At 42.1% G+C, this 14,446-nt stretch overlaps 1 protein-coding gene across 2 annotated transcripts in view; it reads right to left on the bottom strand.

Moving 5' to 3' along the window:
- sema5a (sema domain, seven thrombospondin repeats (type 1 and type 1-like), transmembrane domain (TM) and short cytoplasmic domain, (semaphorin) 5A) overlaps window positions 1-14,446 on the bottom strand; it is a 145,899-nt gene that overhangs the window by 51,687 nt on the left and 79,766 nt on the right. For both annotated transcript variants that reach the window (XR_011308562.1, XM_069667533.1), the window contains exons 9-12: window positions 11,988-12,123; window positions 6,662-6,866; window positions 2,142-2,349; window positions 351-468 (exon numbers count right to left, since the gene is read on the bottom strand). Coding sequence is in view for 1 of the 2 variants with exons in the window: in XM_069667533.1 (XP_069523634.1) it covers window positions 351-468; window positions 2,142-2,349; window positions 6,662-6,866; window positions 11,988-12,123 (667 nt within the window). In the remaining variant the exon portion in view is untranslated. The remainder of the gene's footprint in view (window positions 1-350; window positions 469-2,141; window positions 2,350-6,661; window positions 6,867-11,987; window positions 12,124-14,446) is intronic.

Raw genomic sequence — 14,446 nt, 5'->3', positions numbered from 1 at the left:
ACGAATGATTGAGGCAGCACTCTGGGAACACGTCGCTCCCTTAGAGTCAAGTTGTTCAGTCCTTTCTGTGGCGAGGACATGTTTCTCAGGCTGGTTTTAGAGGCTGCTTGTAAGTTGTGAGTGTACGGAGAGAATACAGAGCAGGCTGCGGCTTTCAGAGGCGAGGTGCACGGATGAATTTGAGTATTAAACTCACCTGGAGAAGAGAGAGCGAGCATTGAGGCTGAGTAAGAATAATTGTGTTTTCTACCAACTTTGAAGTTTCAAAGTAGAGACAGAAAATGAAGCGAGTGAACATGCAAGCAAAATACAATGAGGTCTGTCAAAATCAGGCAGCAACAGATACTCACGGGGCATTTTGTGATGCTCTGCTCCCATTGGCTCATTCGGACGCTCTCCTCCAGCGTGGTGCATTTTTTTAACAACAGGTCCCAGCCACAGTACGGGTCCCTGGCTCCCACGCAGGCTCTGCAAGGACAAAGGGAATTAATTTCACTTTTAATGGGCTTTTATTAACATGTTATATGTGACTACAGAGAGCTCTGCATTATGACATTTCTGCAAGAAATCAAACATCAGGTTTAAACGCAAAAAAGAAGGAGATTATAAGGATGCTGGAAGATAAGGCGGCGGGAGAAATGAAGGATGGAAAAATGGGGAATCTGGGAGATAAGATTGGAGAGGAAGGTGTCAGAGGAGTAAATGAGGAAACATGAAAAGGAGAGGAGTGTAAAAAAGGATGAAAAAAGGTAAAGAGAGAAATAAGAAAGGCTGGAGATAAATGTCTGCTTATGAATGTTGAGTACTGCGGTGCTCCACAATGCTTACATCAAATCAGCATCCTAAAAATTTTGTCTTAACACAAAGCGCTGACTGATTTCTCAGGTAATCTCCAGCCAAGCACAGGATTATACACATTTCTGACTCAAATAGCTTATCAGCCCAGCAAATATTCAGACTTCAGCAAAGAAAGCTGCATCTGCCTTCTCCCTATCTGCTTCAGATGGTTTATTGAGAGCAATAAAAAGCCTGGTTTTTACTCTTCTCATGCAAATACGAGTGTGCGGTGACAGCACAATAACATATCTGTGAGACGCTAGCAGCAGCGCGGCATGACATGCCCCGAGTGAAATGTAAGTAAAGTTGTTCGTGGGTTTCATAACAATGAAGTGAGCACAGACACAAACAGAAGCGCACGTACGCAAGGACACAAGATCATATGCATCCATCCATATGAAAAGGCAAACAGTCCGCGCTTGCTTGCACACACAAGGGCTGACATAGCGTCTGGGCGGCTAACGGAAGAGCTTTAAGTTACAGACTGTTCGGACAAGGACATCAGGAGCAAGGAAAGCAAATGAAAGGGAGACAGAGACAAGCTAATACCCGTCTTTTTGAGAGCCTTAAGGGCCATGCACATTTTACACTACCTATTAGGGTGTCACAGAGCAAACAGAGAGACAGCTGTCTTATATTTCAAACAGCTAAATCCCAAAGAAATGTGACGAACACACTCTCCCAATCTGTAGCACGTTTTTATTTCTTTTACCTGTTTTGTTTTTCTCGTTTAAAAAAAAGGGAAACGCTTTGAGAGGTGATGAAGAGCCATAATGGATGCAGCATATATCACAGAGCCACAGCTGTAACATGAAGCCTTAACGCTTGTCTGTATTCCAATAACAGCTCATTGTAAGGAGAGATAAGGAATGCAGGTGTGACTCCTTTTTCTGCGCGCGATGATGGATGGGATCCCAATCTTGTGATGAGTCTTCACACCCCGGCCTCTGTCTCGGGTTTTCTTTTGCCAATATTTATGCCTTGACGGAGCATCTTCCAGACAGACAGAAACTCAATATCTGCTAAGCACACACACACACAGCTGTGCGGGGAAAACACACTATTCAATGACAACGAGAGGGAGACAGCGAGACAGAGGGCAGCCGTGGGCACCTCCAGTGGCTCAGACAAAAGCTGATTTACAGGGTTTTAAATCTCAGCAAAGGCCTCTGACCAACACGAGGTCTGGCCTTTTCAGATAAAGAGCATCTTATGAAAGGGGTCGCTTTAAAATTTGTCGCGTGCATATTTGCTTTTGATGCTTCCCATTGAGATTAATAGAGTTGTTGTGTGCATTTACTCACTCCCTGCTCTTGTGGTAGCTGCACCTCTTCAGCGGGATCTTGATGACCTGGTCTCTTACACCCACATAAAGCTCGCTGCGGCTGTGTAGGATCAGCAGGCTTCGGATTGGCTGCCTCTTCCTGGGCGGGAACAACTCGATCTCCTCCAATAGGCAGCTCCCCGTGGACAGATTAAGAGGGGAGAGGACTTTCCTGATGGTACCGTAATCTTAGGGGGAGAGAGAGGATTTGGTCACAGAAAGGTAAGGTAGTGGAGAGTAAAGGAAGAGTTTGAAAAGGGAAAAACAACAAAAATGATATTTGAACTCAGCTTGAACCACACAACAATCACTTGGCTCTGAAATAAGACTGTCAAAAAGACCGGTGGCGGCAGGCGTGCCAAGCTTGGTTATGCCATCAACATGCAGCGCTGTAGTTGCGACCAGGGAATTGTTATGGCACCTGAATACATGATTTCTAGCCTACTTTTCTTTAAGGGGATTTTCCAGGGGAAGAAATAAACCTTTTGTAGTTCAAGAGAGAAGTGTGTTGAAATTCATGTCACTGTGAATACGTCCTGACCTTTATTTTATGTAAGGTATGCCCCGTGAGATGAAGCTAGGGGCTTGTTCTTTTGGGAGAGCTAAAACAAACATCATCTATTATACATGAAATCCCCTGGGTGAAGAAAAAGTAATTAGGTGCACAGAGTTCCCAAGGAACAAGGGTGAATTGCTAATAGATGGTTTCAAAGTGAGGAGTGTAAAAACTTCGAACTGCCCCGAGCTGTGTTGGCCAGGAATGCATTACTTAGAAGTGTTACAACAACGTGATTGTAGGTTACTTGAAATTCAGAAGTTATATCACAGCTTATTTACTTATGTGTTTAATGGTGGACTGAACTGGTAAATTGATGGCAGCGATTTGAAGTGCTAGCTTGGTGCAGTAACTTAAGTTGTGTAGCCACTAGCTACAATCCAAATAGGCTCCTGCTTAATCCAAAGTTGTCATATAAATATGCTTTCATAGCTAGCATGCTGTAACTAGCCTAGTCCCCTGGTTTGGACCACAGTTGGAGGGTTTGTGAGGCTAGAAGCTTCACAGTGAGAATGGATGGAACTTGCTAACTGCAGCTAATGTTAAGCTAGCTGTTGGTGCTCAGTTAACATAGTAGGATGCTTGTTAAACCCATAGACTGTATAAAAAGATGGACGACATGCCAGCGCCCTATAAGTGAAGCCAAAACATCTGTATTGCCTCCTGCTGACTGGCTGCAGTATAGGTCATAAATCCCGCCTCCTCCATGTTAACAGATGGGACATGAGTCAAACTATAAAATCAAAATACACGCCAAATAAAACATGGTTTCTGTCATTATAGTTGTCATGCTGATTTATGTCCAAGTGTTCATTTTTCTGAAAAGTTTATTTTCAGCTCTGTTGACAAATACGGCTCCTGCAGCCGATCTCTTCCAGATTAGCAGAGTAGACGTCACCAGCACAAGATGGCGGCTTCTATCACTGTGGGTATTTTGGCTTCAATTTTGTACAATGACAGTAGATGGAGACGTGTCGTCAATTTTTCTATACAGTCATTGGTTAAACCACATAGCAGTTTGTATCATAGTACTCTAGCACTAACAGATAAATACAATGTAACATTATTCTATATACTGCTAAATACTGATTATTAGCATACTACGTTTGGAGACGTTACGGCAGTACTGGTTGTGGGTATGTATATATCTTGCCTTGTAATTCTAAATACTAATACTTTCAATTTCATTTTCAATTCACTTCTTCTTTCATACATTTTTCCCTTTTTTACATCTACATACATATTTGTCTTTGTGCTGCTGCAACGCCAAAGATTCTCCTCTCCAAAAGGATGAGTACAGGCTTATCTTATCTTATCAGTTTTCCTTTCTGTTTGTACACATGCTGAAATATGTTTTTGGCTCTTGAATTATATAATCTCCAAGTTCTCAGTTTCGTTCTATTTGGCGGCACCTTAAGGAGATAAAAGGCAATTGCATTGCAATTCTACAGTTGGCTCCCTTTGTTACGGTTGTCACTCCTGCTTTCCTTTTTAGACTGTTTGCCTTCATCTGAGCGTCAAATTTGTTTCTTTTTATCTGGATTTTCACTTATTTTTGAAGTTGTATCTGTAGTCATCCATCTTTTCTTTGTTTGTTCAGCCATAGTAGATTACTGTTTACTCACAACACTTGTAGAGACAGGAAACGCAGCCACTTAGCTCCGCCTACCCTCTCTGGCAGACCAACCACTGCTGGCTGATGGGAAACGCGTCACTAACTGGGCGCAGCTTGTGATTTGTTCAGTGAATGTCGCCACAGACACCCAGTCCATAATAATACTATATACTGCAAATGCAAATGCTTTCATCAGTGGGCCATAGGCTCAATCATTATTGTGTTATCTCATTCAGCGATAGTGACTGAACAGACATTTATTTACATGAAAATCTTCGAGATATTTACTCTAAGTAATGTTATTTCATTAGTGATGTATAACAAGTTAAAGATCACAGCTTAAGTAACTTTTCTCACACTTTCGACAAGTTATTTTCCCCCGCACTGCATGAGCATTCACTAATTCTCACCTCCACAACAGTTTAAAAAAGAATTTGCATTTGAAATAATTCTGTTCGTGTTATCCGCCAGAGAAAAATGCTGCCGCAGGGCTGAAATTACTAACAAGGGCTGAATAACAAGAGGTAAAATCTGCTGCAAGCCACATGTTAGAATAAAAGAATCCTTCACCTGGACATCTTTGAACCCCCAGTTGGAGCTATCAGGTTTTCCACAATGGCCCCAATCAGCGCAGAGCATTTAGGCGTTAATAACAGTGTGTGATTAGGTACAATATGTGCGCTACCCAATGGCCTTGGCAGTGTTTCAGATGTTTTCATTAGCGTCTGGTTAGTGTCTGGGGAACTTGCAGTGTGGGCAGCTCTGGTCGGACGCTACATTGATCACAGCGCCATGCGAACAATGGAAGGGGAGTTTTTAGAGGGGGATGCCAAACACAGAGCCAGTGAACTGGAACAGGTTGTGCGAGTGTGTGAAAGTGTGTGCTTGTATGTGTGATATCCTAAAATAACACAGCGCGCTACAACAGGAAGATCATGTTGACATTTCCCATTGGGCCCTATGGTACATTAGCACAATAAAGTGGGTCACTACCTTCAAATCCTGTTCAGTAAAGCCATTTATAATCCATATTGTCTGTTATATCATAATGCAGGACAGACACCGAACGCTGGTGTCTGGTGTCTTGCTGATACTGTTTTTAGCACTTTGCCAAGTCAAACATCACACACCGACACCGGGTTTGATCAAACAGTCGACTGATAAGCAGGGGGGTGCCATGCAGTTCAGACAGGGGAAGCATGTAAGGGTTAAATCAGAGCTGTTGTGTGTGTTATTAATCACCCATCTGTCTTCTTTTGACACATCGCTGCTGGCTGTTTCATGTTGTGTGAGATCTCTTAGTGCTGGATAGCATTGGAGTGATATATGGTGCAATATATGTGTTTTCTGGCAGTGCATATGGAGGACATATGGAGGTAAAGAGTGATCAGACTTGTGTCAGAAGACGAAGCTTTGATCTCCCCTCAGAGCTACACATCTATTGGTTTCATTATTCTTCTTTCAGGATGACTTGAAGTGAACTTCAAGCTTAAAGGGCCAGTTCTGCAATTTTCAACCTCAGTCCTATCATGCTATCATGGGAGCTAAAGCCATTACAGTAAAAAAAATGCAATTTCGCTCTGTGCCTTTGGAGGCCAGGGAGCTTGCTAAACTACACTTCCTCAATCTAGGAGGCCGGCCTCCGTCATGTCTCGTTCAAAATCGTCATGTTTGAAATGATTTTTTAGACAATCCAGCGGTATATTCTCGTCGTATTTCGGATTCTGTACTGCTTTGAGCCGTTGCCTGCAGCAAAAACGGTAGCATTTCACTCCAGCGTCTCTCACTGGGTCGTTCCTTTCAGAGGGAGGGGCGCAATGCACGCTGGGTGTTGTAGGAATGCAGAATGGGCGAAACCACGAGCTGTTTGTACAACTTTCTCCACAGCTATGTCGCCGAATTCAAATATTATCGCTTCTATCGATTAAAGAGAACACCAGCTTTGACTGACAGTGGCTTTTTCCAGGGGCGAAGTGCTCCTTTAAAGCCCCTGAAATTTTAAACGTTTGATATATAAAGTATTCATCTATCTAAATCAAAAGTCATGATTAAAAAGCATGAATTAAAGCTAATGTTTGGGAAGCTAAGTAAAGTATTATTAATTTTTATCACGTCCCAAGCTAGGCGAATCTACTTCTTGGAGTGGGGTCAACATGGATGAACAAACCCTCCTAAACCAACCAACCTTAAACCTGTTAACCTAAGCGCACCAATGAAAATATGTACCGCATGAAGACGCAAATACTGTGCATGTATAAGAACAGACCAAAGCATACACTCATGCACAGGAAGTCAGACACACTGCAAACACACAATGCCAGGTACCTACCTGTCGCCAAGTATATGATGTGCAACAGCATGTCTTTCCCCTGCACCACATCCACCGCCACATGAGTAAAGCGCACGTTGTCCTCCATGAAGTAGGGCACGGGAACCACGGGTTGGACCACCTCGTGCATCAGCAGAAACTTCTGAGCGTCCTGCAGGTTCCTTTCAGTCAGGTTCACGTAGGAGCCGGAGTCGATGGTGCCGCACTGTGGAGGTGGGGAAAGGAAAGGTTTAACTGACTCCATCAATAAGAGCAAAGCTCTTTGCTACGTTAATAAGCTTAAGATTTCTGTTCAGAAGTAGCACCCGAGATGGGGAAAGAGAGGGATTGAATGATTAAATGAACAAGGCTGTAAAGTCGATTGGCGCCTCGTTGTGATGGTTTGCTATCTTGCAACCTGAAGGCTTTGTCGTCAATACACCGCCGCTGAATGAATGAATGTTTGACTGAGCAAGTAGTTATCTCCTTTATTAGATTCTGCCTCATATGCATATATATTGCTGGTGACTTTTATTGGGAGCTCAATAGCAATATTTCTAATTATTCATCTTTCTACCTCAAAAATAAGCCAATCTTTTCAAATGTTTTCATCTTTAGAGCTTCAATATTGCTTTTCATAGTAGAGCAGAAGCGTGTTATGTAAAGGCTGCAGTGTCATTCAAACCAAGGACTCCCAATTACTCGCACCTAAAATGTTAAGAACCGCCAGGAAAGCCGGTCGCGTTTACAAAAGTGCCTCACAAAATACACAGATTTCATTACCTCGTATTCATTTGGCTTTATCAGGCGCTGTTGACTCTGAAGCTCTCGGTCTGTGTCCGAACAGTCCCGGGAGTTTTCTCCCGGAGCGGAGTCGCTGCCGCGGAGCTTTGTTATAACATGAAACATCTAATATGAACGATATTTCCCACAGTTTATTTATTAAAAGGAGCTCGACAAAGGGATGAATAAGAGACATATTAAGGAGTTGAAAGTGATACTTGCGGTTGCAGAAGTTTATACGTGTTTTAAAAAGTATAAATGGTTTTACTTTTAATGACGTTCTTTGAAGTATATTATTTTTTCCGTGGAAACAAAATAACAAAAAGGCTTTGTTATTATGAAATATTGCCTCCCAAGCTGAGAAGCAGCACTATATAGAGAATATTACACACTGCTATGAGAGGCAGGCAGGTTTATTACGACTCACTGTAGCACTAATGGCATACTAAAAACTAACTGCAAGGAATACACAGTATATCTTATTGAAGCATATTGTTGCTGTCGAGTAAAAACCTTGTATCTCTGATTTTTAACATAACTGTGAAGGATTGAGTGTGTGTGTGTGTTATGGATTGCCTTCTTCCCAGACAAAAGAAGCTATTTAAGAACCCTCTGGATTACCTAAAAAGCTGAAAATTAGCTTTTTTTTCTCCTAGCTGACATTTTGAAGGTACATGGTTTTAACAGGGCGGCGATAATATTCCCGCTTTTTAATGTACTGCCTCTGCAGAATGGGAGAAAGTGAGGCATGAAGCCAGTCCAGCCGAGGCAGAGCTGGGTGAGTGAGGCTAACCATGCGTGTCCTTCCCAGTGAAAGAGGTCCCAGGCTGGGGTCAGGATTGTGGATTGAGGCGCCGTCCACAAAGACAGAGCAGAGAAACCCAAAATAATCCGAGCTTGACAATTACTCTAACCTAAATGACTGGTACTGTTTTTGTTTTGGATGTGGTTTCGCAGATGCACTGCACGAATATCCTCCCAAGTCTCCAGCCTCAGCTTACTTAGCAGAGTCTGGACCTTGGGTGGCGATTAGTTCCTGCTCACTAGCTACGGTAGCGACAGCGCCGACACTTTATACAGATCAATCCCTGGCCTTCCCTGGGCTGACAGACGAGAATCACGGTGGGCTTTCCCTGAGATGGGCAACGGATCAGCGCACTCGCCCGACAGGAGATGAGACATTAAAGCCTCGAAGGACAAGGAAACTCAAGCCTGTGTGTGTGGGATTGTGTGCCGTGAATGTGTGGTCTACGTAATAACATATGTCTAAGGTTTCCTATTGTGGCTTGTCCTTGCATGCGTGTGTCTCAGTGTTTGCATGATTGTATTTCTGCCACGGCAAGACAAAGTTAGCCTCTGACCATTGACGGTATATGACATCTGTGAATGCACACGGAGATGAATGTGGCGATTTGCTCGGCACAGTCAAGGTGAGGGACAGAAGCATCATTTGGCGAGGGGCCCATCCAACACTCGGCTGTCCCGCTCATCATTAGCTGACTGTGCTCTGCCAGGAGAAGTGCCACAGAGAAAGATGGCTGTACAGCAGCCAAATGGGCTTTTGTTTAAAGTGCGTCACGCATTATTTAAATATACATCATCCCGTTAAGATCTGATTATAATATTTTGTCAGTTTTGGCTCTAAATGAGCATAAATAATGTTAAAAGGCAAGAACAGGAAAGTGACACCTCTTTGAAAACAAAGTTTCCCCCTTGCTCAGACTGACTTCTCATATTTTCCTAAACAATGGATGCCTTTTTTATAAGCAATTAAAGTGTGACAGAAAACCTATACAACAAAGACGGTGTTAGCTCCTAACGCCCGACGAACATGACTCATAGCCTGTATAAACTCAGCAGGATCAATCCGTGTGGTTCAAATAAACGGGGGGGATTTTCTAAGCAGACAGACCGGGAATTAAACTCTCAATCAATGACCAGTGTGTGTGCTGACTGATGAGTTCACACTTGTGATTATCCCAATTTGGCAGCCGTCTACAACACTATATCGGTGGGTGTACAGTAGATATGCATGTGGCCAGTGGCTTTTATAGGCTCCAATGTCCCGTAGGTGTGTATTTGTGCATGCGCATGTGTAGGTGTGTGTGCACAAAGGGCTGGAAAAGAACAGACAGGCCATAAATCCTGCGCTCGTAAATCTAATCCTCCAACATTGACAAATGCTTGATGAAGATGTCAGTGAAACCGAGATAAAGTGCGCATCGGTGCAGCGGTGAGGAGCAGCTATTGTGGATAGAGAGGAAGAACTGATCCTGGTTTATCCTTGAAGAACAGAGCGCCGTAAAGGCTTACGGTGTATAGAAGCCTCCTGGTGATGCACCTATAGTTTGCTGAGCAGGATAAATCTGTGGTCAGAGCTGTTTTTCGAGGAAATGGAAATTCAGACATGTGGATATTTAAAGGCATGACATATGTGTGTGTGCTCTTTTTAACAAACGGTCACAGCTAGCACTTTTTTTTCCCCGCATGAGCATGTCAGTATAAATGTCACATCTTGATAGCAGACATTGCGAATGCTCATGCATGTGCTGGCTTGATGGAGACATGATGGAGGGGCCCCTGATGGGAAACATGTGTGGAAGTGAGGCGTGTGTCACCCATCGGCAGCCAGACCTCAGAGGGAATTCAATCCCTCATAGAGAGCTGCCTGGATTAGCTCCCTCGCTATCTCCTAAGCCGGCTACGACCGAGAGCCACTTCTGCTAATAAAACATTCCCTCTGTGTCATCAGTAAAGAGCAGCGCCTAAAACGGGATTAAGGAGTCCAGGCAATGCTCAGTTTGCTCCTCGGTTTAAGGAGGGAATATAAACATAAAGTGCCACTTGTGCAAAACAAGGAGAGTTTATTAGGAAGAGACTCTATTTTACAAAACGAGGCTGTGAAACATCTTTAAGGAATGATTGTTCCGTTGTAAAAATCACTGGATTTTATAACAAGCGCTCGTAATGTGTGTGTTCATGAGTAGAGAGAGGGATGATTGAAAGAGAGAGGAAATTAATGAGAGTGAAGAGCTCGCAGGGACGCTGAGGCAGCCTCATCATGGTGAACACACATTTATTAAACAGGACGCACACACACACACACACACACACACAAACATCACATGCATACATTTCCTGAGGCACGCACCCTGCCACACATATTGTTTGGCTGATTGGGCAGCGTGTTGGTCAGAACGCCTCGAGCATGAACAAATTAGCATTCAGGACTGGCTCGAAAGTTAAACTCACATGCACATTTCGTGAACTGAGCATGTTGTTAGCCATGCGAGTGGTTACTATGGCGATGTCAACGTTGGTCTTTTGATTGGTCTTGATTGTCAGATTTGGATACAGCCTGAAATGTCATTCACGGTGCCTAGAGAATAAATGTGATAGACTTTATTGATCACCTGACTTTTTCCTCTATTGCTATCATGTGAGAATTTCTGTTTGACCAGTTTGACTTAGCTTATAACTTTGCTAATTAGCAAATGTTAACATGCTGAAATTTTAAAGTAAGACGATGAACAACATTGTATCTGCTTAATATGTTTTAAGCATATTAGCTGGTTGGGGTTAGCCTTTAGCTCAAAGCACTGCACTGCCTCACAGAGCAACTAGCATGACTTAAGACCCTTTGTTTGTGGTGTTTAGCTTAGCTTAAACTTAAGCTAATTACTTCATTCTAGCACATTAAAATGCAATGTCATTCAAAGCATGTTAGCATGTTGGACTGAGCATTTAGCTCAAATAACTGCACTGCTTCACAGAGCCGCTCGCATGACTTAACTTGACTTTCTTTATTATGTTTTAATGTTAGTGGCGTCAAGCTTAGCTTAGCTTTAATATTTGCTAATTACCAAATTTTAGCATGTTGGAGTGAGCATTAAGCTTAAAGCACTGCACTGCCTCACAGAGCAACTAGCATGACTTTAGACCCTTAGTTTTGTTTTTGTGCTTGTCGTGTCAAACTTAGCTTTACTTAAACGTAAGCTAATTACTTAATTTAAGCATGTTAAAATGCAAAATTAAGCTTGTGACCATTGTTGCATTATACCTGCCAATCATGTTCTAATGTTAGTAGCGTCAAGCTTAGCTTAGCTCTAATCTTTGCTAATTAGCTAATTTTGGCATATTAAAATGCTAAAGTAATGGCGCCGGTTTAGCTTAACAGTTAAATCAGCGGCCCATACACAGAGGCTACAGTCCTTGATGTTGCGGTCCTGTGTTCAGCTCCCACCCTCAGCCCTTTGCTGCGTGTCTTTCCCCACTCTGTCTTCCCCTATTTCCAACACTATCTACAGTCCTATCTCTTTAAATAAAGGAATAAAAGACCCCAAAAATGGCTGAACCAAGCCTATGAACATCATTAGATAATAACTGCTAACCATATTCATCTTAAGCATGAAAACATGTTGCCGTTAGCCTTGAGCACAAAGCACTGCATTGCCTCACAGAGCAACTAGTATGACTTTAGACTCTGTCTAAAGTTTCTCTGGTGTGTTTGTGCTGTTCACATCCAAACAAAGCAGACCAAAGTTCGACTGTAAAGTTTTGTTACCTGAAAGTCTGGGTTGGGGTTGGGATAGGGCAGCCATGCTGATCGAGAGTTCTCCTGGTACTTGAAGGGCCCGTTGAAAACCTGTGATATGGCACTGAGATTGAAGGCACACACTGCGGATGCAGCGATGCTGTTTCTGAATGTCAGGAAGAGAAAAAACACAGGAAGAGAGACCCAAGAAAGGGGGATGAGAGGATGGAGGGGATGATGGATGAGAGAGAGGGAGAAAGAGAAGAAAGTACACGAAGTTTAGAAAAGGACACCACAGCACAAGAAACTGTCAATATTTTGTTGGTATTTGTATTGCTGACCTCAGTATATTTGTATTGCTCTAACTCAACACACAAATCAAACAGTGGACAGGCAGACGTAGATGCTGGCGTAAGTGATCGTCATTATTGGATTATAAATCCAGCAATAGCACACAATTAAGCTGCTGGGCTTGTCTGATTAACTGTACAGATCTGAAATACAGCTTTGACTTTTTCAGCTGTCAGTTTCAACAAGTACCGGACCCCTCCCACGGCAGAGAAAGTAAAGAACGAGAGTATTAACTCTCGACTCAAACTGTGAGACTTGTGCGATGTGAATTATAATCCAATGCGGCTGTTCATTAAACTCCGTGCCCGCAGGGGGAAATGTTTCCAATACCCTTCAAAAGACTTCTTTTTCAGCAATGTGAAGGCATTGACCATAAAGAATAGATTACTCAGCTTTTAATAATGGTGTTTGCCTGTGTGTGTGCAAATGTGTGTGTGTGTTGGAGAGTAAAAAAAAACACAAAAAAGGGAAAGCCTGTTTGTGAAAATAGAAAATTATAGTTTTCATCCATGGGTGCATCCCATCTCTTACATCCCCCATGTGCACACCAGTGTGCACTTTTAATACATGATGATAAGCTTCTTTTAGGGATTTAAATATGAGATGGGACTGGAATATTTCATCCTGTTTGTAGCTGCTTTGAGTGTTTATGGGTGGAGATTTCTACAAGACATTCAATTAAATATGCACTTGGCATGTAAGACCATTGTTATGTGTATTACTCAGAGTGCGTCGTACGAAGAGGTCATATGACAAGTTTATTCAGAAGCAGTCAAAGTGTGTTTGTTTACACAAATGACAGTGTGACGCCAAAAACACAGTGAATTATACATTAAGCTATTCTGCGGGTGCATTAAAATCAACAAAGGATGAAAGAAAATCTGATGATATGTGATGCGTCTAATCAACTCGCTGTGAGCCGGATCTCTCTTTGGTTCATCCTTCTCACGGAAAATTATACAGACTATAAAATATGCCATTTGAAACGGGATGATTGTGGGGGGAAAAAACTTTAAAAAGAAAAGATTTAAAATTTGAATAAACAACTTGATTTACAAAGAGTTGAGAAGTTTGAAAACAAAAAGAAAGAATAAGGATTTAGGGAATCAGGACAATTTGTGAAAAACAAATCACTAAAGGTGGAAAAGAAAAACAAGTTGTCAACAAAAGAAATTGTAATTGCAAAGTTGACATATTTTTGTTGAATAACTTTAAATTTATGACATTAAAACTGAAATTGAAAAATAAAAACAATAAAAGATAAATCAAACATCTGTTTCACTTGTTCATGTATGTTCGCTGAGCAGCTATGCAGGGTAGTGTTTGAATGGAGTACGGCCATAGACATACAGTATAACAGGTGTGTAGCCATTCAGTGCAATTCTAAGACTCTATACTCTATACTATAGAACTATAGAACGTTATACTATACTTTCTCGTATTAAAACCATAGCTGTGGAAAGTCAGCTGGAGGCAGTGCTTTAGATGAAATGTGTCTATGTTCCTCGGGTCCCACGGTACCAGGGTGTTTGGTCCCTTCATTATGACATATCTAGGAGTTCTTTCAAATGTTCTTTAATGTTTTCCCTAGATCAAAGGTTCCCAAACTTTTTAAACCATTTGCCACCACGTTGTCACTCGTTTTTTTTTAACATTTGAGCCTTTTCAAAATTGCATTAATCCTGCTTAAATCAGTGACTGAATTGTCCAGAGCTGACTGTATTTAGCGAACATTAACGCTATCTCGCTATTACATCCACAATACAGTGATAAGCACTGGCAAACAGTTTTTTCATGAATATTAAAAAGATAAACAACTATTTTTACACCATTGCAATGCTATAATATTAATATATAATCACATTGGTCTGAAATAAATTTGGTTATTTTGGTCTTTGGTTTTAGGTTAAGAACTAGGGCCACTTGGAGTATAATTAATGGGCTTTTGTTGGTGGAAAGAGAAGCTGTATCAAAAGTTTGGGAATCACTGCTTCAGATCAAATTTTAAAAGTTTGCTTCACTCTTTCGGGGGTGGCCCAGTGTCAGTCGGTCATCTCTCAATCAGAAGGTTGGGGGTTCGATCCCTGAAGTGTCCCTGGGCAAGACGCTGAACTAAGGCCTTTGCTATCAGTGTGTGA

The sequence above is a fragment of the Semicossyphus pulcher genome, unplaced genomic scaffold, assembly GCF_022749685.1.
Source record: "Semicossyphus pulcher isolate SPU_LCO1_2020_fin unplaced genomic scaffold, fSemPul1.0.p SCAF_18, whole genome shotgun sequence".
Lineage (NCBI taxonomy): Eukaryota > Metazoa > Chordata > Actinopteri > Labriformes > Labridae > Semicossyphus > Semicossyphus pulcher.
The sequence above is the reverse complement of the archived record's forward strand: the minus strand, read 5'-3'. Positions and strand labels throughout refer to the sequence as shown.